This window comes from Lissotriton helveticus, chromosome 3_1 (genome assembly GCF_964261635.1).
Source record: "Lissotriton helveticus chromosome 3_1, aLisHel1.1, whole genome shotgun sequence".
In the NCBI taxonomy this organism is placed as follows: domain Eukaryota; kingdom Metazoa; phylum Chordata; class Amphibia; order Caudata; family Salamandridae; genus Lissotriton; species Lissotriton helveticus.
The window spans coordinates 336,482,412-336,505,430 of record NC_136061.1 but is presented as its reverse complement, the minus strand read 5'-3'; the positions used below and the strand labels follow the sequence as shown (position 1 = coordinate 336,505,430).

At 49.3% G+C, this 23,019-nt stretch overlaps 1 protein-coding gene across 1 annotated transcript in view; it reads right to left on the bottom strand.

Moving 5' to 3' along the window:
- The window catches only part of LOC144824529 (uncharacterized), a 635,171-nt gene that overhangs the window by 23,220 nt on the left and 588,932 nt on the right, over window positions 1-23,019 (bottom strand). Inside the window, exons 16-17 of the mRNA XM_078683590.1 lie at window positions 17,776-17,867; window positions 216-314 (exon numbers count right to left, since the gene is read on the bottom strand). Coding sequence (XP_078539716.1) covers window positions 256-314; window positions 17,776-17,867 — 151 coding nt within the window. The 3' untranslated portion in view covers window positions 216-255. The remainder of the gene's footprint in view (window positions 1-215; window positions 315-17,775; window positions 17,868-23,019) is intronic.

Genomic DNA, 23,019 nt, shown 5'->3' with positions numbered 1-23,019 from the left:
CACCCCCGTGTCCCAGGGGCCTGCATTACACCCCTGGATCTCTGTTGTGAAGCGTTCAGAGCACATAGAGTACACACCATCTGCATGAAAAGTAGTGCTGTTTTGAACATATTTTCTGGCCTTTCTACTTATGAGTGCAGCTCCCGTTTGCTGACTGTGAAGCAATCCCTTCTTGGGCGTCAGTCTGACATTGAGCGGTTCAAGGATCACCTTACTTGACTGAGCAGATTGTGAGCTGCATCATCAGGACCAGAGTCACTCTGCGGCTGGAGTCTTCCCACGTTCGTCCTGGGACCGATGTGTGTCATCACCCTCTGCAGAAGAGAAAACAACATCCCTGCCTTACACAGTATCCTCATAAAGATGCCAGTCATGCCTTGATATCTGTCCATCTTCGACTCATATACAATGACTTCCTTAAAATGGCACCACCCCAGCTGCAGACATATACAAGCCTGTTGAGGCAAGTTAAACGACCACCATTTTATTACTAGCCATCCCTGCCTCAGAGCAGCAACATCACGGATCTCTGGTTGGATGCTGATAGAGGTGACGGGCCTGTACAGAGAATTCAGAAATTTCATAGGAGTCACGTGCCACCTGTTCCAATGAAGGTGGATGATAAGAAATAGAATCAGATGTTATACTGGCACAGGGATGGAGGGGCTAAATCATGATGGATGAGTGAAAAAGCCAGGGACTAACGAGAGGCTTTGGTGCAGCAGTGGATTGGAAAATTGATATACCGAGATTTGCAAGTTGTAGAGCAGAGACCATTAATGGACGTTTCTTGGTGTTTAAACATTAGGTGTTATTAGTAGCCCACTCAACAACACTTCTTTTATTGATTTTAGAGACGGACAATCAGATGAGTTATTCCTACCAGGATTCTGTCCTGCAGGTTAGACACACACATCCCAGGGGGTGTTCGGCCGAGGGTGGCAGATGTGCTGGGCAGTGGCATGGGCGCTACTTTCTCTAAAGCAGACAGGCGATATGGGGCATAGTCCCCGGAATGGTTAGTAAGAGACAGCTATAAGTTTTATGGAGTGGGCCTCTCACACACCCTGTCCCCTATACACTGCACCTGTTACACTAGCTACAGCGAACGCCTTTGGAGGTAGGCAGTGGTTATGTGCAGCCTTAAAGTTAGTCTACGGGACATTGGCCGTCTCCCCAGTCTCTTTTTAAAAAAAATATTTCCCGAAGGACATGCTAAAATAGATGTGGGCGAGCCAACAAATTAACAGGAAGAGCCAAGCCATGAAAATATTTGGCATTTAAATCAAGTAACAAACATCCTGTTAGAATACAGTAAGGTGTCCTCAAAATCTTCACGTTTCACCCTAGTACATCAGATTGCAGCCCTTCCCCGAGAATTATTTATAAAAAGTGATAGTTTTAAAACAGAAACTAAGAAATATCCCTCCCCTTCAATGATGACAATGCTTTTAGTGAACTATGAGGCAAGTCAGTTGTCATGGGTACGCTGTATGTGGCCTAAATTCTTATTCTACGAAAAGCAACATGATCGTTTATTAAATCAAACACCAGAAGTTTTTGCAAGCGCACATCCAGAACTCAGGTAATTTGAAGGTGCTTTGATATGTGATAATGAACAAAAAAAGGAGGCTCAGTGAAATAACGTGTTGCCTATGATCACACAATTTGAACAAGTACGGAAGACGGATTGAAACCAGATTTTGTTTCACAGTGTACAATTCAGACACTAGATGGGTATTTCTTTTTGACATCAAAAGTTAATGCTTTGCCCTTAATTCCTGTAAGAGGAGATTACCGCATTGACAGGCAGAATCCTCATTTTATTGTTGCCCGTTTCACATACCACGGAGTTTGCCCTGGGACATACGAGTGCTTCACAACAGAGACAGACTTGACATGCTTTGTCCTTCTTTGAAAGAAGAGATTTACACGTGTGACACCCAGAATCCTCATTTTATTGTTGTCCGTTTCACATACCACGGACTTTGCCCTGGGACATACGAGTGCTTCACAACAGAGACAGACTTTACATGCTTTGTCCTTAATTCAGACCTGCTTCTCCATGTTGCATGGTGGACAGCTGTAGCAACAAAGTCACATGGCCTTTTGTGAAACCTTGGCTCGTTTTGGGCTTGTGGTTCCAAGAGGACCCTGAGCTGAGCCAGAGCTAAGCATCTGGCTTAAGCTTTCAGTGGCTCTGCCATCTCTAAAACCAGACCACTTCATATTTTCACATGTAGTCAGTTACATTTTATGAAATGTTACTTTATATAATTTCAGCGACAGATTCTTTTCTAAATAGGATCCACCTTGTTTTAAATCCTCATAAATGTCAATGGCGTAATACCGTGACATACCATAACTGACAATACTTAATGTACCATAGCAAATAACACAACGACATAGACCACAGTACAACATCCGAATTTCCTCTACTCTGAAACTCATGCTTCTCACAGAAAGCAAGTAAATATATGAATTAGGGTCCACAGGTAAAATCTAGATACTGTTCGTCACAGAACAAGTTATGTTCTCTTGGGCATGCACACTCAGTACACATCCGCAACGACGCCACCATCCACCACCCTCCGCACCTGGACCCCGATCAGCACCGAAGACACCATCCGCACCATGAACTCCATCCATTCCGGATCTCCGACTGACCCCTGCCCTCACCACGTCTTCAACAAGGCCGACGCTGTCCTCGCACCCCACCTGCGGGACATCATCAACACCTCCTTCGACTCCGCCACCTTCCCTGAGAGCTGGAAGCACGCCGAAATCAGCGCTCTCCTCAAGAAACCCACAGCAGACCCCACCGACCTCAAGAACTACCGTCCCATCTCGCTCCTCCCGTTCCCGGCCAAAGTCATCGAGAAGACCGTCAACAAACAGCTGGCCGCCTTCCTCGAGACGAATGGATCCCTCGACCCCTCACAGTCCGGCTTCCGAGCGAACCACAGCACGGAGACCGCCCTCATCGCCGCCACCGACGACCTTCGAACTCTGATGGACAACGGAGAAACAGCGGCCCTCATCCTCCTGGACCTCTCCGCGGCTTTCGACACTGTCTGCCACCGCACCCTAGTACAGCGCCTCAGCAACATCGGAATCCAGGAGAAGGCACTGGAATGGATCACCTCCTTCCTCGACGGAAGAACACAAAGAGTCCGCCTACCACCGTACAAGTCAGAGGCCACCAAAGTCATCTGCGGCGTACCCCAAGGATCCTCGCTGAGCCCAACCCTCTTCAACGTCTACATGAGCCCCCTCGCGGCCATCGCACGCCAACACAACCTGAACATCATCTCCTACGCCGACGACACCCAGCTGATCCTCTCCCTGACCAACGACCCCGCCACCGCCAGAGCCAACCTGCACGAAGGGATGAGAGACGTAGCCGAATGGATGACGACCAGCCGCCTGAAACTGAACTCAGACAAGACGGAGGTCCTCATCCTGGGCGCCACGCCCTCCGCCTGGGACGACTCCTGGTGGCCCCCCGCCCTGGGCACCGCGCCCAAACCGACGGACCACGCACGCAACCTGGGCTTCATCCTGGACTCCTCCCTCTCCATGACCAGACAAGTCAACGCCGTCTCCTCGTCATGCTTCAACATCCTGCGCATGCTACGTAAGATCTTCCGGTGGATCCCCACCGAGACGAGGAAGACGGTCACCCAAGCCCTCGTCACCAGCCGACTGGACTACGGCAACGCCCTCTACGCCGGAACCACGGCGAAACTCCAGAAGAGACTCCAGCGGATCCAGAACGCCTCGGCGAGACTCATCCTCGACATCCCCCGACGCAGCCACATCACCGGACACCTGAGAGATCTGCACTGGCTCCCGGTCAACAAGAGAATCACCTTCCGGCTCCTCACCCACGCGCACAAAGCCCTACACGACCAAGGCCCGAGCTACCTCAACAACCGGATCAGCTTCTACACTCCCAAGCGCCTCCTCAGATCAACCAACCACGCCCTCGCCGCCGTCCCCCGCATCCGAAGAGCGACAACAGGAGGAAGATCCTTCTCCTACCTGGCCGCCAAGACCTGGAACTCACTTCCGACCAATCTGCGCCTGACCCAAGACCACCTCTCCTTCAGGAAGCAGCTCAAGACCTGGCTGTTCGAGCAGTAGCGGCACCCCCCCCCCCTCCCAGCGCCTTGAGACCCTACGGGTGAGTAGTGCGCTCTACAAATGACCTGATTGATTGATTGATCCGCCACCAACTGATCTATAGTTACATGCATGGACTGGAACGACATGGAGAGAGCTGCACGGTGATACATACATCATCGAGTAAAAATGATGAAAATCTATGATTAACAGATGCACAGACTGAAAAGTCTAAATTAGTGGTCTGTATCAGTTTAAGTTTTCCTTTAAAGGTACTCCTTGATTGTCATAAACCGAAAAGGGCGGACAAGGTTCAAGTCCTTTAAAAGGTACTGTGGGGTACAGAAGCACTGTAAAGTTATCATAATGTAAGGTATACCAGAAATAAAATCTTCCAGCTGTTCAGAAACAAACAATAAAAACCGGAGCTTGCGTCATTTTCCACAAACCATGCTTTACTATTTGAATACAACATGCCCACGCTTCCTGGAAGGGACACACACAAAATTGGCAAGCACGTGCACGAATAAGAAGCAGGCAAAGGAGAGTGACAATGAAAGCTGTTAGACATGACACCTTTGGCGTGGTTCTTCCCCCATCTTTTTGCCTCTGACTCATGCGTTTTTGATGCTGTGCTGGATTTCGTTTTTGCTGGTTTAGATGCTTTGGACACTCTGCCACTGCTGATCAGTGTCAGAGTGTAAGTGCTCCCTCTGTAAATTGCCATATTGATTGAATATACCTGATTGGCATATTTGTATCACCATGGAGTCCCTAGTAAAGTGCACTGTGTGTGCCAGGGCTGGTGATGACAGATGCTACTAGTGAGCCTGCAGCGCAGATTGCGCCACCCACATGAGTAGCCCTAAAAAGGTGACTCAGGCCTGCCAGCGCAGGGCCTGTGTGCAGTCAGTGACTGCCTGTCCCCCTGGCCAGTGTCTCCACTGGCTGGGCCTAACCCATCCCTGTCTATGCACATCAGTCACCCCTACGGAAGGCTCAAGGTACCCCCCTGGGCAGGGTGCAGTGTATGGATAAGGTAGAGCATGTACTAGTGAAGGTCACATGCTCTGGTAGTGGGCAGCAGCCATTTTATGTGCTCACTGCTGTAAGGCTCTCTTGATCCATAGAGTAACATGGAGGAGGCTGGCCCCATGTGATACCAGCCTATCTCCCCATAGGAACAAGATGGGACATGAGTGAAAGATATCCCTGAACTCAGAATTTAATGACACATCTTTTAGTGAAGGTTGTTTTTAAATCCTGTGTGGGAGAATAGCACTTTTAGAAAGTGGCTGTTCTCTTGTCTAAACCTTTCTGTGTGCCTGGGTTTGTGGAATGCCTGTCTGGTCGGGGTGTGACAGGGGGGCTGCAGAGCACCCGGAGGAGAGGGTCTGAGTCAGCCCGTGGGTGAAAGGCCGCATCTGCTGCTAGGGAGGTGGGAGGAAGAAGCGCCTGGTAGTGCCGGGCTGTGCCTGCCTGCCCACCCTGCTGGCTCCCTCTCCTGTCGGCCAACTGACACCTCTGACCCTGAAGCTGACAGGAAGAAGAAAACCAGAAACACCTCAGTGCTTCAGCAACCCCAGAACTGGTTTAGACTGGAGTCAGGGCCGCTTGCACAAAGACTTCAAAGGACTTCAAAGACTTTGAGGGGTATAAGGAAAGGACCCCTGACTACAGAAGAGTAGATTCTAAGATCCTACAAGCAAGAAGGAACCTCTGCTGGAAGGAGGACGGCTGGAGAACTAAAGGAAGATTGCCTTGCTGTGTGCTCTAAGGGCTGACCTGTTCTGCTGTCTAACTGGAAGCTGAGGAGGAGAAAGGGACTTTGCTGCGTGCTGTGACCCTGCCTGCTTGAAACTGCCAAGACTTTGCTGTGTGCTGTGTCTGCAACTTGAATCTCCAAGGGCCTGAGAAGAGCTGGCCCCCTGTCTGCAACCCAGGGACATAAAGGTTGCCCAAGGACTACAAAACTCTGATGTGCCCCCCCCCTGAAGCTGCTGCGTGGTGAAAAGAGCTTGAAACACTGTGTTTAGGCGGTGTAGCGCACTGGCTGCTCTCTATTCTGAAGGAGAGCGCCGCGCTGAACCAGCCTGCCGTGTGGCCGAGATCGACGTGTTCATCGACACGTGTGGGGTGAAGAGCTGAGGTCTGTGGGCCTCCCCAGTGCAAGGCGCACTGAAAACAACTGTGGGCTGTGTCACCGCCGCTGCCCGGGGGCCAGGAGTATCCCCAGAAGATTGCCGATCGTTGGGGAGCTGAAGCGGCGAAGAACGAAGCCGCCGCACTCCCATTGTCTGAGGGAGCCGAGCCCCCTCACTAACGCCGCGACGGGATTGGCCCGTGCGGCGCAGCGTCATCAGTGTTATTGTGCATTGATTGGAGGGAAGCGGAAGCGTCACAACAAGCCTGTACCGGGAGCCGCTCTGCCATTGGCTGACTCCCGGGTGTACCAGAGGCTCGCCCCAGATGCCGCGACCGGATTGGTCCCCGTCCTCGGGACCCCTGGGAGTGCTGCGCGATCACCGCCGGACCCAGGAAGAAGTGACCTGCCCTCGCCGAGGGATTCTCCCGAGTGTCGTCGGCCCCCGGCCTGCCGTCCCAGCATCTGAGTGGCTGGTCCGCTCCCCGCCGCTCGTTGGATTGTCGAGAGCAGGCGGGGGAGCAGGAGGGACCGGCCGGGACCAGAACCGAGTGCGTTCTGGTAGGCGCAGGGCGCCCGAGGCCAGCAGGTGCACGAGAGAGTGCCGAACGAGGGGAAAGGAGTCCCCCCCAGCATTCCGGTGAGGCGCGCTTGTACCGCGAAGGGCCCCTGGTGTCAGCGGCTGACCCTTTTGACCCAGTTAACAGCTGGCATTGTTTTTACTGCTCGTTTTCCGAGCTAATATAAGGGAATCAGTATGACTCATTTTTAGTACTGATTCACAAGAGACTTGAGACTGTTTTGTTTCTAAGAACTTCCTATTCACAAGTACCATCATAAAGATTAAGTGCAACCATTAAGATTAAGTGATACATCTTTCTAAAGAAGTGATTATCGTGCAACTGTTTTATTTACCTTGCTGAAACTAGATAAAGATATATATTTTTATAAAATATACTTACCTGTGTGGTATCAGTTTGTGGTGGATTGGGGATTATTGTTTTGTTAAGTGCAAATGTTATCCACATTGCCTCTGTTTAGCCTAGACTGCTCGTGCCATGCTACCTAGAGGGTGAGCAGGGGTTATCTCAGAGGGTTATTCCTTCACCCTGACTAGAAGAAAGGGTCCCTACTTGGTCTAAGGCACTTATCTCTGCCAACTAGAGACCCCCGGTTCTAACATTGTTGGACAGCAGTGCAGATTTTGAACTAATAATTGCACTTGACCGGCAGTGATTTCTTGTACATCACTAGTCTAGTTTAGCAGCACAGGTTGCGCAAGATTTTTTCTTTTTGGTGAAACCTTTTTAGTTGGAAAGGTTAGGAAGCGTCATGTCTCAGAACGCGCCAAGCGTGAATGGAGAAGTGGAAGTGGAATTTGAAATCCAGGAGTTGTTCACCTATAACAAGGAGCAACTGAGGAAATTCTGCAAACAGCTTGAATGCCCAGTAAGGGGCAGCACAAACAAGGAAGAGCTACAGAAAGCTCTGAGGGCCTGGTGGGAGCCAAACATGGTGAACCAGAAGCTACTATTGGAGAGGGAGGCACACAGGAGAATGCTTTTGTGTCCCGTGAATTGCCAGTGAGGAAGCCAGGGTCTAGGACCGGCAGCAACCACTCCGGTAGGGTTATTTCTCCAGAGGAGTTGGAGGAGAATCAGAGAGCTAGGGCCCATGAGATTGCGCTTTTTAAGCTCAAAGCACAAGCAGAGGCGGAGGAGAGAAGAAACGCTCTCGCTTTGGAGGAGAGGACACTCCAATTGGCTCATGAGTTGAGCATGAAGGAGCTGGACATTCAATTCAAAAAGGTGGAGTCCAGTTCTAATGGTGGCAGCGCACAACCAGTACAGACGGGTAAGGTATACATACCAAAGGATCTGGTACAAAATTATCAGAGGGGTGAGGATATTTATGCGTGGTTCAGAGCGTATGAACTTGCCTTAACGATGAATGAAGTGCCTGAGAAGAATTGGGGGGCAGGATTTTGGAAGCATTTTGAGGCCTCTGGGAGGGATGTTTTGGCACCCTTAGAAGCCGCAGGTGCTTTAGCCTACCCCGCTATGAAGGAGGCTTTGTGCCTCAGGTATGGGCTCACTGCAGAACAGTACAGCCAGAAGTTTAGGAACTTCAAGAAGCTTGATTCAAGTACTTGGGTGGAGTGTGTGAGTATGTACACGCGTGCACTGGAAGGTTGGATGAAGGGCAGCAAAGTTACTGATTATGTGGGGTTGTGTCACTTGATTATTTGGGAGCACTTAAGTAGTTTATGTGTTCCAGAGCTGCGCCAGCATCTTTTGGATAGCAAGTTAACTGACCCCAGTGAGCTTGCTAAAGAGGCGGACCGCTGGACTAGCACCAGGGTCCACAAGGGGGTGGTAAGTACCCCAGCCAAAGGTGGACAGGGTCCCCAGCAGAAGAGTGGGGGGGACATGGGTAATCAAAAGGAGTCTTCCAAAGGGCCCCAAAATGGTTCCCAGGAGAAGGTGTCTCAACCCCCCAAGCCTAAGAAGTCCTGGCCCCCTAGGGGCACGCAGGACAGAAGGGCCCCACTTACTTGCTATTCATGTAGGGAGGTGGGGCACATTGCCCCCAAATGTCCAAAGAAGAAATCAGCACCCACTGGTGCTCCAGCTCCAGCTCCGGCGTTAGCCAGTGTAGCTTTGGGAGGGGATTTGATTTCTAGTGGGGAGAAGGGGTTAGCATTGATGACCCTTGTCTCTCCAGGAGACCAAGAGATGGCCCAGGAAACTTTGCTGCCCCAAAACACTAAGAAATACGGGCAGAAGGTGACCATCAATGGACAGGAAATAGAGGCTCTGAGAGACACAGGGGCCAGCGTGACATCTGTCAGGTGTCGGTGGGTGTCTGAAGAGCAAATTGTTCCCAAGGTACTCCGGCCTGTGGTGGCATCTGACAGTTCAGTGCGCTACTGCAAGTTAGCAAATGTTCCATTTGAATGGGGAGGGGTCTCCGGTATTTTGGAAATTGTTGTAAGTGATGCCTTGCCTGTAGATTGTCTATTAGGTAATGACCTGGAGAGCTCCCCATGGAAAGAGGTGGAGCACAGGACTCACTTGGAGATGTTGGGTTTGCCTGCGTGGATCTGTGTGTCCACCCGTGCAATGACAGCCAGAGAGGGCGGTCTAGCAGAGCTGGAGCCTGGAACAATGGCCCAGGGACCTGCTAAGAGAGGAAGGGGTAGAGGGCGCGGGAAACCAGCCCCCACTGTTCCCACGGTCCAGGAGGAAGCAGACCCTGAGGGGGATGCCCTGGAACCTACAGGGGAGCAGGTGGCCGAACTAGGGGAATTGCCTGAGCTGTCCCAGTGGCAGCAAGAGGGTGGTCCCTCCAGGGAGGAATTCTGCCAGGCTCAGAAGGAGTGCCCTTCTCTCATTGGTGTGCGGCAGCAGGCTGCAGACCAGGCAGCAGGCCTGGGGTCCAAGGAGCATTTGATCTACTGGGAGGATGACTTACTTTATAGTGAGCCTAAGTTCGCTGAGCCCGGTGCAGCCCGTGTGCTGGTAGTACCGGAGCGCTTCAGGAACTTCCTACTGGGTCTGGCTCATGACGTGCCTCTCGCAGGACATCTGGGGCAAGACAAGACCTATCACAGGCTTGTCACCCATTTCTACTGGCCCCAGATGAAGAAGCACGTCTCTGCCTTTTGTAAATCTTGCCAAACTTGTCAGGCCAGTGGCAAGAGCGGAGGGAAGTGCGTGGCACCCTTCCAACCCTTTCCTGTGGTGAGCACCCCTTTTGAGCGGGTGGGCATTGACATCGTGGGGCCCCTGGATCCCAAGACAGCCCTAGGCAACAGGTTTATCCTGGTCTTGGTGGACCATGCCACTCGGTACCCGGAAGCCATCCCGCTCAGGACGGTCACAGCCCCAGTGGTGGGCCGTGCCTGATGGGAATCTTTTCCCGGGTGGGATTTCCCAGGGAGGTGGTCTCAGACAGGGGGACAAACTTCATTTCTAGGTATATGAAGTCCCTGTGGAGTGAGTGTGGGGTGACATACAAATTCACCACTCCTTACCACCCTCAAGGAAATGGGTTGGTTGAAAGATTTAACCGCACATTGAAGGGCATGATTATGGGCCTGGAAGAGCCCATGAGGCAGAAATGGGACGTCTTGTTACCATGCCTATTGTTTGCCTACAGGGAGGTGCCCCAGAAATCCTTAGGGTTCAGTCCCTTTGAGTTGCTGTATGGCCACCCTGTCAGAGGGCCTCTTACTCTGGTGAAGGAGGGGTGGGAGAAATCCCGTGGGAAAACCCCTCAGGATGTGTTCAGCTATGTGCTGGCCATTTGCAACCAGACCAAGCGCTTCAGGAAGCTCGCTCAAGAGAACCTGGAGGCTAGCCAGGAGGAAATGAAGAGATGGTATGACCAGAACACTTCTCTGGTTGAGTTCCACCCTGGTCAGAAAGTGTGGGTGATGGCGCCAGTGGAGCCTTGTGCGCTCCATGACAAGTGGTCTGGGCCATATGAGGTGATGGAGCGCAAGAGCGAGGTTACCTATTTGGTTAACCTGAAGACTCCCAGGCAGCCCCTGAGAGTGCTACATGTGAACCGCCTCAAACCCCACTTTGAGAGGTCAGAAGTGACTATGCTCATGGCTACAGATGCTGGAGGGGAGGAGGATAGTGATCCTCTCCCTGACCTCCTGGCAGTCAAGGAGCAAGACGGGTCAGTGGATGGTGTGGTCCTCTCCCCCACCCTGACCCCAGAGCAGCAGGAGGACTGTCGCCAAGTCTTGGGTCAGTTCGCCCCCCTGTTCTCCCTGACCCCAGGTGTCACCAAGTGGTGCGTCCTTGATGTGGATACTGGAGACAGTCTGCCTGTGAAACAGAAGTTTTACAGAGTGGCTGACAAAGTCAGAGCTAGCATCAAGGAAGAAGTTTCCAAGATGTTGGCACTAGGGGTTATTGAGCCCTCCAGCAGCCCCTGGGCTAGCCCAGTGGTCTTAGTGCCTAAGAAAGCTGCTACCCCCGGTGGCACCCCAGAACTTCGGTTCTGCGTGGACTACCGTGGGCTCAATGCGGTCACCAAGACTGACGCGCACCCCATCCCCAGAGCTGATGAGCTGGTGGATCGGTTGGGAGCTGCCCAGTACCTGAGCACTTTTGATTTGACTTCAGGGTACTGGCAGATTGCCTTAACCGAGGGGGCAAAGGAGAGGTCAGCATTTTCAACGCCAGAGGGGCACTTCCAGTTCCGTGTCATGCCCTTTGGGTTGAAAAATGCCCCTGCCACATTTCAGAGATTGGTCAACTAGGTACTGGCGGGGCTGGAGCAATTCAGCGCAGCCTACCTGGATGACATTGCTGTGTTCAGCTCCACTTGGGAGGAACACCTGCAACATAAGTAACAGACAAGGGACCCTGAACCTGAAGAGGATAAAGGGGAACAGCCCACCAGGGAGTTCAACAATAATCAAAACATGACCGGGAAGTTCCCATTATTCTAAAGGACAAAATAGTACAAATCATAAGAAGTTGCCCACAAAAACACTGTCGGATATCAAAATTATTTTATTTTCATATATTTAGTTGAATAAAAAAGAGACAATCGCTTATTCAAAGAGGATTATAAACATCAAACCCATCATTTAATATATACGGATTACTTTTGTCATATTGACCCAGCGCTTGAGAACAGTAACCATAATTCTAACAAATCATTCATACTCACAAGCATACACACCATCAGCCATTATCATATAAATAGGGAGAAAGAACACTCAAGACACATTTAAGACCAACACACAAAGGGAAGCTTTGTGTGTTGGTCTTAAATGTGTCTTGAGTGTGTATGCTTGTGAGTATGAATGATTTGTTAGAATTATGGTTACTGTTCTCAAGCGCTGGGTCAATATGACAAAAGTAATCCGTATATATTAAATGATGGGTTTGATGTTTATAATCCTCTTTGAATAAGCGATTGTCTCTTTTTTATTCAACTAAATATATGAAAATAAAATAATTTTGATATCCGACAGTGTTTTTGTGGGCAACTTCTTATGATTTGTACTATTTTGTCCTTTAGAATAATGGGAACTTCCCGGTCATGTTTTGATTATTGAGGAACACCTGCAACACCTCACTGAAGTGTTGAAGGCTCTGCAGAAGGCAGGCCTCACTATCAAGGCCAGTAAATGCCAGATAGGGCAGGGATCTGTGGTGTACTTGGGACACCAGGTGGGGAGCGGCCAGGTGGCGCCCCTACAGGCAAAGATTGATACCATTCTGGCTTGGGAACCGCCCAAGACTCAGACTGAGGTGAGAGCCTTTTTAGGTCTCACCGGGTATTACAGACGGTTTGTCAAAGGTTATGGCACCATTGTAGCCCCTTTGACAGAGCTGACATCTAGAAATCAGCCCAGGAAAGTGAATTGGACTGAGGCCTGTCAAACTGCTTTTGACACCCTCAAAACTGCCATGTGCACAGCACCGGTGCTTAAGGCACCTGACTTTGCCAGTGAGTTCATTGTGCAAACAGACGCTTCAGAGCAAGGCGTGGGAGCAGTACTCTCACAGATCAATGATGAGGGCGGAGACCAACCAGTGGCTTTCATTAGCCGGAGGCTAATCCCCAGGGAACAGAAATGGAGTGCCATTGAAAGAGAAGCTTTCGCTGTGGTCTGGGCTCTAAAGAAGCTTAGGCCCTACCTGTTTGGGACTCACTTCCGTGTTCAGACCGACCACAGGCACCTCAGATGGTTAATGCATTTGAGGGGTGAGAATCCGAAATTGTTGAGGTGGTCCATTTCCCTACAGGGGATGGACTTTACGGTGGAGTACCGCCCTGGTACAGAACACGCCAATGCTGACGGTCTGTCCAGATTCTTCCGCCTTAGTGATGAGGACTCCCAAGAGGTTGGGTAGTTCTCCCCACTTTCAGCTGGAGGGGACATGTGTTAGACCTGACACCTTTGGCGTGGTTCTTCCCCCATCTTTTTGCCTCTGACTCATGCGTTTTTGATGCTGTGCTGGATTTCGTTTTTGCTGGTTTAGATGCTTTGGACACTCTGCCACTGCTGATCAGTGTCAGAGTGTAAGTGCTCCCTCTGTAAATTGCTATATTGATTGAATATACCTGATTGGCATATTTGTATCACCATGGAGTCCCTAGTAAAGTGCACTGTGTGTGCCAGGGCTGGTGATGACAGATGCTACTAGTGGGCCTGCAGCGCAGATTGCGCCACCCACATGAGTAGCCCTAAAAAGGTGACTCAGGCCTGCCAGCGCAGGGCCTGTGTGCAGTCAGTGACTGCCTGTCCCCCTGGCCAGTGTCTCCACTGGCTGGGCCTAACCCTTCCCTGTCTATGCACATCAGTCACCCCTATGGAAGGCTCAAGGTACCCCCCTGGGCAGGGTGCAGTGTATGGATAAGGTAGAGCATGTACTAGTGCAGGTCACATGCTCTGGTAGTGGGCAGCAGCCATTTTATGTGCTCACTGCTGTAAGGCTCTCTTGCTCCGTAGAGTAACATGGAGGAGGCTGGCCCCATGTGATACCAGCCTTTCTCCCCATAGGAACAAGATGGGACATGAGTGAAAGATATCCCTGAACTCAGAATTTAATGACACATCTTTTAGTGAAGGTTGTTTTTAAATCCTGTGTGGGAGAATAGCACTTTTAGAAAGTGGCTGTTCTCTTGTCTAAACCTTTCTGTGTGCCTGGGTTTGTGGAATGCCTGTCTGGTCGGGGTGTGACAGGGGGGCTGCAGAGCCCCCGGAGGAGAGGGTCTGAGTCAGCCCGTGGGTGAAAGGCCGCATCTGCTGCTAGGGAGGTGGGAGGAAGAAGCGCCTGGTAGTGCCGGGCTGTGCCTGCCTGCCCACCCTACTGGCTTCCTCTCCTGCCGGCCAACTGACACCTCTGACCCTGAAGCTGACAGGAAGAAGAAAACCAGAAACACCTCAGTGCTTCAGTAACCCCCAGAACTGGTTTAGACTGGAGTCAGGGCCGCTTGCACAAAGACTTCAAAGGACTTCAAAGACTTTGAGGGGTATAAGGAAAGGACCCCTGACTACAGAAGAGTAGATTCTAAGATCCTACAAGCAAGAAGGAACCTCTGCTGGAAGGAGGACGGCTGGAGAACTAAAGGAAGATTGCCTTGCTGTGTGCTCTAAGGGCTGACCTGTTCTGCTGTCTAACTGGAAGCTGAGGAGGAGAAAGGGACTTTGCTGCGTGCTGTGACCCTGCCTGCTTGAAACTGCCAAGACTTTGCTGTGTGCTGTGTCTGCAACTTGAATCTCCAAGGGCCTGAGAAGAGCTGGCCCCCTGTCTTCAACCCAGGGACATAAAGGTTGCCCAAGGACTACAAAACTCTGCTGTGCCCCCCCCCTGAAGCTGCTGCGTGGTGAAAAGAGCGTGAAACACTGTGTTTAGGCGGTGTAGCGAACTGGCTGCTCTCCAATCTGAAGGAGAGCGCCGCGCTGAACCAGCCTGCCGTGTGGCCGAGATCGACGTGTTCATCGACACGTGTGGGGTGAAGAGCGGAGGTCTGTGGGCCTCCCCAGTGCAAGGCGCACTGAAAACAACTGTGGGCTGTGTCACCGCCGCTGCCCGGGGGCCAGGAGTATCCCCAGAAGATTGCCGATCGTTGGGGAGCTGAAGCGGCGAAGAACGAAGCCGCCGCGCTCCCATTGGCTGAGGGAGCCGAGCCCCCTCACTAACGCCGCGACGGGATTGGCCCGTGCGGCGCAGCGTCATCAGTGTTATTGTGCATTGATTGGAGGGAAGCGGAAGCGTCACGACAAGCCTGTCCCGGGAGCCGCTCTGCCATTGGCTGACTCCTGGGTGTACCAGAGGCTCGCCCCAGACGCCGCGACCGGATTGGTCCCCGTCCTCGGGACCCCTGGGAGTGCTGCGCAATCACCGCCGGACCCGGGAAGAAGTGACCTGCCCTCGCCGAGGGATTCTCCCGAGTGTGGTCGGCCCCCGGCCTGCCGTCCCAGCATCTGAGTGGCTGGTCCGCTCCCCGCTGCTCGTTGGATTGTCGAGAGCAGGCGGGGGAGCAGGAGGGACCGGCCGGGACCAGAACCGAGTGCGTTCTGGTAGGCGCAGGGCGCCTGAGGCCAGCAGGTGCACGAGAGAGTGCCGAACGAGGGGAAAGGAGTCCCTTCCAGCATTCCGGTGAGGCGTGCTTGTAGCGCGAAGGGCCCCTGGTGTCAGGGGCTGACCCTTTTGACCCAGTTAACAGCTGGCATTGTTTTTACTGCTCGTTTTCCGAGCTAATATAAGGGAATCAGTATGACTCATTTTTAGTACTGATTCACAAGAGACTTGAGACTGTTTTGTTTCTAAGAACTTCCTATTCACAAGTACCATCATAAAGATTAAGTGCAACCATTAAGATTAAGTGATACATCTTTCTAAAGAAGTGATTATTGTGCAACTGTTTTATTTACCTTGCTGAAACTAGATAAAGATATATATTTTTATAAAATATACTTACCTGTGTGGTCTCAGTTTGTAGTGGATTGGGGATTATTGTTGTGTTAAGTGCAAATGTTATCCACATTGCCTCTGTTTAGCCTAGACTGCTCGTGCCATGCTACCTAGAGGGTGAGCAGGGGTTATCTCAGAGGGTTATTCCTTCACCCTGACTAGAAGAAGGGGTCCCTACTTGGTCTAAGGCACTTACCTCTGCCAACTAGAGACCCCCGGTTCTAACAAAAGCCAACCAATGATAGGCAATAGGCGGGTTCCAAGCTCCTCTATGTTCTTGGTAAGCCAAAATATGCCTCGCAACAGTAGGCTTGACCTAAAAACTACATGGTCTATGCTCCAACGCAGGCCTCACACTACCTGAAATTTAGCAGTAATTTAGGCACACTAGCATCACTAAAGAATATCATGGACAATGGCTAATAAATACCCAGAAGTTGGATATATATCCATACTAATATAAAGAGAGAGCCCAAACCTTTGAGGCGGGTAATCTCAGTAACCACAGCACCAATCACAACACCCAATACAGCGTTGGAAAGGGCAGTTGCAGCAGAAGGACATAGGCTATGCAGACGGCCACCATATATATATTTTTTTTGCAGAGTTTTTTATAGCGCGAACTTGAGCGAACTGAATCAGGTATCAGAGCGCTTTACATAGCACCAGTTCCGTTACATGAGGACACACATTCATTTTTGTTAGGCACGGGGAGATTAAGTGATTTGCCCAGAATCACAGGATGTTTGGCGTCGTTACCAAGACTCGAACCCAGATCCCCAGGTCCGAGGTCGAGCGCCTTAGCCGTTAGGCCAACTCCTCTATATATTTAAAAGGTCAAAGAACCGTGCCAGCAAAGTAGTCCCTTGTGGGCGTGTCTGCGTTGTGCTGTGGGCGTGGGCTGGGGGGGCGTGACTAACGCTGGGGGCGTGTGGTACGGCCCTCACATCGTGGGCTGTGGGCGTACGCTGGGGGCGTGACAAACGCTAGGGGCGTGTGTCCGCCCTTCATGCCATGTGAATCGTACATACAAGCGCCAATTACGTTGCTGCGCAGCATCAAGGGGCATGCTGTGGGCGTGAGAAACACTGGCGGACGTGTGTCCGGCCTTCATGCCATGTGAACGCAATTGCGCCGCATCAAGGGGCACGCTGGGGGCGTGTGCTACATTCCGCCCTTTATGCCATGTGGATCGTACATTAATCAGAAGATCGTCTGCTGTGGCCGTGTGCTGGGGGCGTGACAAACGCGTTCACCTGGAGGCCTGGTAAGTAACGTTACTGCAGCCTCTCCTGCGCGCTGTTACTGAACTCTCTCATTCAACGAAATTACACGCGCCTGCTACCATCAACCAGGGCTGCAGCTGGGCCTCAAGCGGGGAAACACGTGCCTGCTAACATCAAACAGGCCTGCATCTGGGCCTCAAGTGGGGGAACACGCAAATGAGCGTGTCTGCAGGGACAATTACTGCAGCCTCTCCTACTCGCTGTCACTCAACTCTCTCATTAAACGGATTTACCCGCGGCTGATAACTCTCTCATTCAAAGACATTACACGCGCCTGCTAACGTAAACCAGGGCTGTAGCCTGGCTCAGGCGGCGGATCACTACACCAATTACACGTGCCTGCTAACATCAACCAGGGCTGCAGCTGGGCCTTCTCTGTCCCTATTCTAATGAAACAAAAATTGTTGTCTACCGCGAGATTTTAAAATATATATATAAAAAAAAAAAATTGGCCTTGCCAAATACACACATTACACACATTCTATTTCATACTCGGACAACGTCGGGACGGGCTTCTAGTATATATATATATATATATATATATATATATATATATATATATATAGTTCTATATATGTGGCAGCATGTTAAGCAGCCATGCTTCCATGAAACACACATGACGAGTATACCAATATAGATTGCGTGTGAAGGAATATCATGTCTTGAAATTTTTCGCAGCATTAATTCAGACTTGTCCTCTGAAGGAGCTGGAACAAATATAGGAAAGGTTGTGGTGAATCGATAAGCAGCGCTGTCGTTTTCTTACCTGCCCTTTGGCTGGGAGGTGGCGGAGACGGGTGCTGGTTTCTTGGAGGAGTTGGTGTCTTAGAGTGTTCCGAAGGTGGGGGTGCGGTAAGACTGCGAAGGGAAAAAGAGAAAAATGCGATGGCCAATCAGTGGCGTAGCAAGGGTGCTAGTTACCCTAATGCATGTAACAAGAATGGGCCTCCTACCCCCAGTGATTGGTAATTAAAAATAGTGTAATGGGGAAGAAATGGGCCCAGCTTCTCCCCGACTCTCGTGCCACTGAACCACCTGCACTTATGATAGCTTTGTTTTTGTTCCGTGTAGCATTTCAGTTCTCAGTCTATGAAAGTCTCAAATCCCTTCCTCTCCTCCCCTTTCTCCGTATTACACAACTTTCCATCTTTCCCTCCCTCCCTTCTCCATTTTTCCGTTCCCTCTCCTTTGCCCGCTGATGCTCCACAAAGTTTCTCTCTCTGTAGTCTTCCCTTTGCCCTGGTCGACCCTATTCTTCCCATTTACATTCTCCTTTTTATATTTTTCCTCCTTTTGCTTCCTCTGTATCTGCCTTCTTTCCACCTTTTACCCTCCACATTCCCACCTACATATCTCCTCATCCACCTCCACTTTATTCTAACCTCATATTTCCCTTCTGACTGCCTCTAGCTCTTCTTCGCTCCTTTTTTCTCCTGTATCACTTTAGTTCTTTTGTATTGTTCCTCCATTCTCTCCCTTCACTTCACTTTCTCTTACATTCCCCAATTCTTGCCTGAATCTCTGAGTTCATCTCTATGTAATTAGTCTATACTTTTCAGCCACTCCTCTGTATCTCTAGGTTCATATCTTTCCCCTTGCCATTCTACCCCTACCTCTACATCCTTTCTTGTGTATTGGATTGGATTGCATTGTTATTGAATTTATATAGGGCTTATTACTCCTGACGAGGCACCAAACTGCTTTTTGGCGAGTAGCACGCTACTCTGGAACCCAATAAGGGTTAGTGGTGGATCAATATAGTGACATTTGAGTTAATTTGAGTGGTGGACATGTTAGTCTGTTAGTTGGAATGAAAAGAATAATGGGGAATAGAAGAGGGAAGAGCCTGGAAAGTGTTTAGTGGGAGATCATAGTTATAAGATGAGGTTTAGGATGAGTATAAGGAGAGATGGAGAAGGGAAAAATCTCTAAAAACGGATTAGGGAGATCAGAGTACTAAAATGAGTTTTGGGATGAATCAAAGGAGGGATAGGTGAGGCAAGAATCTAGAAGGGTTGTTTGGGAGATGATGAAATTTAAATGAGGGATGAGGTGAAACAAGAAGGGATAGAGGAGGGAAGAGTCTAGAAAGGGTTATTTTGGAGTTCATTGTAGTAGAATGAAGTTTAGGATGAGTCAAAGTGGAGGTAGGGGTTATATTTAGAGAGGTATAGGGTGAAATATAGGGTAGTGCATTGGAGAGAGTCAGCTTTTTTGTTTTTTCACAGTAGGAATAAAGTATTAAATATATAGATAAATAAGTGCATATTATTATACATATTTATGTCAAGAAGTAAACATATCTAGATAGATGCATATAATCAAATTAAATGTTTATATACACAGGGATATAATGTACATTTGGGTTTGAGTATGTTGGTTAAGTGGAAAAGTGCCAACTCTTGAATAGTCTTCTGAAGATCTGATATTTATCTGTGAATCTTATGTTTGGGGGTAATGAACTCCGTAGTTTGGCGGCACGAACATAGAAATATGTGCCACCTATGTTTTTTTTCTTTTATGATGGGATTTTGAGGCGAGGTGCCAATCTGGCGCGGACGCTCCTTTGTTGAACGTATTTGGTGATTTTATTCCTGATAAAAAGTGGTCCTGTTTCATGTATTGCGTTGTGTATGATACAATGTATTGCTTTGTGTGTGATACAAAGCAGCTTGAATCACCACCCTTCCCATCTCTCTCTACCACAGTATATCTCTACTTTCCTTTTTTCGCCTTCCCTCCACTCTCCACAGGTTCTCTCTATCAATTCTGTTGTTTCTTTCAGGTCTTTTTTCACCCTCATTTTTACCTATCTCTACTCATTTAATCACACTCCTCTCTAAACCTTATGCCCTGTATCACGTGGCCTTTTCATTTGCTCCCCCCTCCGTCTCTCTACTCTCCCCTGATTCTCTCTATGCTCTATTCTACCTCTTTCTCTCCTGCAACTCTCATCCTTCTCTGTAACTCTCCACCCCTTTTTGTACCACCCAACTATTGCCAGTATATCTCTATTCTCCCATGCATCTATTAACACCAGCATAACCCCATCACCCATTCTCTATCTTCCTCTGTTCCTTATCCCTCATCTGCTCACCTCTTCATTATCTCTCCATTCTCTGCTCTGTCTCCATTCTGTCCGCTACCTTTTTTTCTCACCTGTCTCTCTTCATTCATCCTGGGTCAGTGTACAGATCTCCGCCACAAGCTACTCACACCCCTTAGTGTAAGCAATCCCAAGCCCTGGGAAGGCCTACTGAATTTTCTTTTGTCAGGCCGGCCTGTGAAGAAAAATGCAGCAAGTGCAGGGCAGGCTGCGCCCCCACCCCTCCAGGACCTGACGCCACTGCATATACCTCATCACTAGAGCCAATAGGTTACAACTCTCTGAAAAGGCTGTCCTCCAACCAGTGCTTAATTTGTCAAAATATTAAGTGCAGGGTCCTTGTCAGGAGGCCACTGAGGTTTGCACCACACATTGCCTCTGCCAGAGCTGCCAATGGCAGTACCAAAACAATTACTAATCATCACACTCCTACAAGTGTGACAATTCAGCCTACTCATTGCCCCCAGCGCTATAAGAATGGCCTGGGTGGCAGTCAATAGAAATTTTTAGCAGATACAAACCCCGGTGTTGACAATTAAGTGATGGTGCTCAGTACCGGAATTCAGTGGCTCAAACTAAGCAATGCCTCTAACTTATTGCTCTCCAGGGACTGACTGAAAACCAAAATCAGCCCTGGTAAAAGGGTGCAAATGAGCTGGAGGCTGCGACTAGTATGTGGGAATGGGTGGGTCATTGCAGCCCACCGTTAGTGGTGTAACATTAGCTCCTGCAGCCCAAAGGGGAACCAGAGCTCCAGGGGTCCCCTCTGGCACTTTGGACTGGCGACCGGCTCCTGGCCTAAGAGGTTCTCACTGTGTCCGGAGCATGGTGGAACCATCTCCATGTACTTTTTAACGGGGGGCCGCCTCAAGTTTTTAGTAAGCCGCTGCCCTTCCTGCTTTTGAAACAACCCCCAAGTTTGCAGCCTACCAGGGAAATGCCATAGTGGCAGTATGGCCAGTCTGGTCACGCAGGCACTTCTCCATCTATGTTATGCAAACTTTCTGATTTTATCAGTTTATTTTTTAAATGTTGTTGTTGTGGACCCAGTGGGCTTAAAATTAACGTGAGGTTATAACACGTGTAGATATTCCATAAACCACTCACCATAAGAGAAATCACCTCTTTGCCTTAAAGATTTATTGGCTGTGAATTATCCAGGTTTCCGAGCGCTGGAGGCTAAAGACCTCTGTAGCAATGCATGCTCTATACTGTCAATTAATATGCACTAAGATCATTCATGCCAACTGTTCATGTGCTTGAGTTCCTTACGCAGTCTGTTTGCTCATTTGCACTTATCTTCTCTGTCTGTCTATGATGCCAGGATCCTTGTGCTTAATTTGAGCAGTTGGTTTCCGGTGCTCTGCTCCCCCACTTAATTGTCAACACCGGCACATATGACAGTCTGCCACATGTTGGCGCTCTCTGTTTAATTTATAGATGAGCACAACAACATATGTTTATTAATTAACCATACTTTAAAACATACTAATATCTGCCTTGCAAGCCATTCTTGTAACTTTGAGTGCCTGGTATATCATGATTCGTCATACTTTTAGGAGTGGGATGGTTAATATTCTTGTTTTGGCAGCGCTGACAGGGACACTTGGTGAAAGCTGTAGTGGACCCCTAACAAGGGCCTTGGCACTTTGTTGTTGTACAAATTAAGCACCATTTGCACTGTCTGGTTACGAGCACTAAGCTCCTCATATTTTGTACCCATGAGTCCTCAGTTCCTCCCATTGTTAGTCCATGTGCCCCTAGCTCCAGTCTTACCTCAAAATATCATATAGAGCAGTGATTCTTAACCATTTAACTGGAAGCCGGGGACCCCCCACCACACCAGTTTCTACGACTTGAACTTCAAATAGTGCACAAAAATACAGTAACAAGTATACATCAAACCAGTACATAAATAAAGAAATATTTTATTTAGTTCACAAAAAATGCGAAATTCGAATTTTAACGGGCAAGTTTGAGTTTGTCAAACTTTACTTTAATTTCTACAAGCTGAAGCTATATGTTAGAATCAAACAAATAACTTTGTCTTTTTTGTTCTAATGCATGTTCTCTTGCTGTGGGTGAATACAAGTGCTTAAATAAGGACACCAATCGTCTCTACTAAATTCCATTTGCTCTTCTTGCACTGCGTCCTCAAATCAAAATAATGATACCAACTACATTTTTAACCTGCAACTTCAAATCCCTACACAATTACACACACATTTACGTACACATTTACAGAGCGTTTTCAAATTTTCAATTCTGCTTTTTTATGTATATGTATTTAATGGATATGTACTTAATTTGTTAAGGTAATTTAATTAATCCACGGACCACCGGTTACGTAGAGAAATATCATCTTGCATAAATATTGCATCCTAAATATTGCTCACAAAAATACATTCCATTGATGTAGATTTGATATTATTTCCAATGAAGAGATATTTTTTGTAGATGATATTTAGGACACCATAGTTATGTCAGACAATATTCTGAGGCACAGGGTCAGACTGATTTGCATATGGCTGTGTCTGAACTGGGGTGGCAGAGTGGGCTAAAGAACGGTGATGGATTAAACCCAGCTCTGTTGACTGGGTGTGAGTGTTTGATTGGTTCAGATGCTCCGTCCATCACCACCCCCTTTTGTACCGCTTTGTCGCCATAAGTTGGCAGGGTATGCTCAGACGTGAGTCCCTTGCTCACTTTGCCACTGGATTCAAGCAAACCTGGCTGAAGACGGCTGTAATGCCAGAAACCGGTCCTAGGAAGCTTGAATCCGGTCCAGGGAAGGCATGGCTTGGCAGTTCGGGCTGGACTGTTCCCATGAGGCACAGGGTCAGACTGATTTGCAAATGTCCATGTCTGAACTGGGGTGGCAGAGTGGGCTAAAGAAGGGTGATG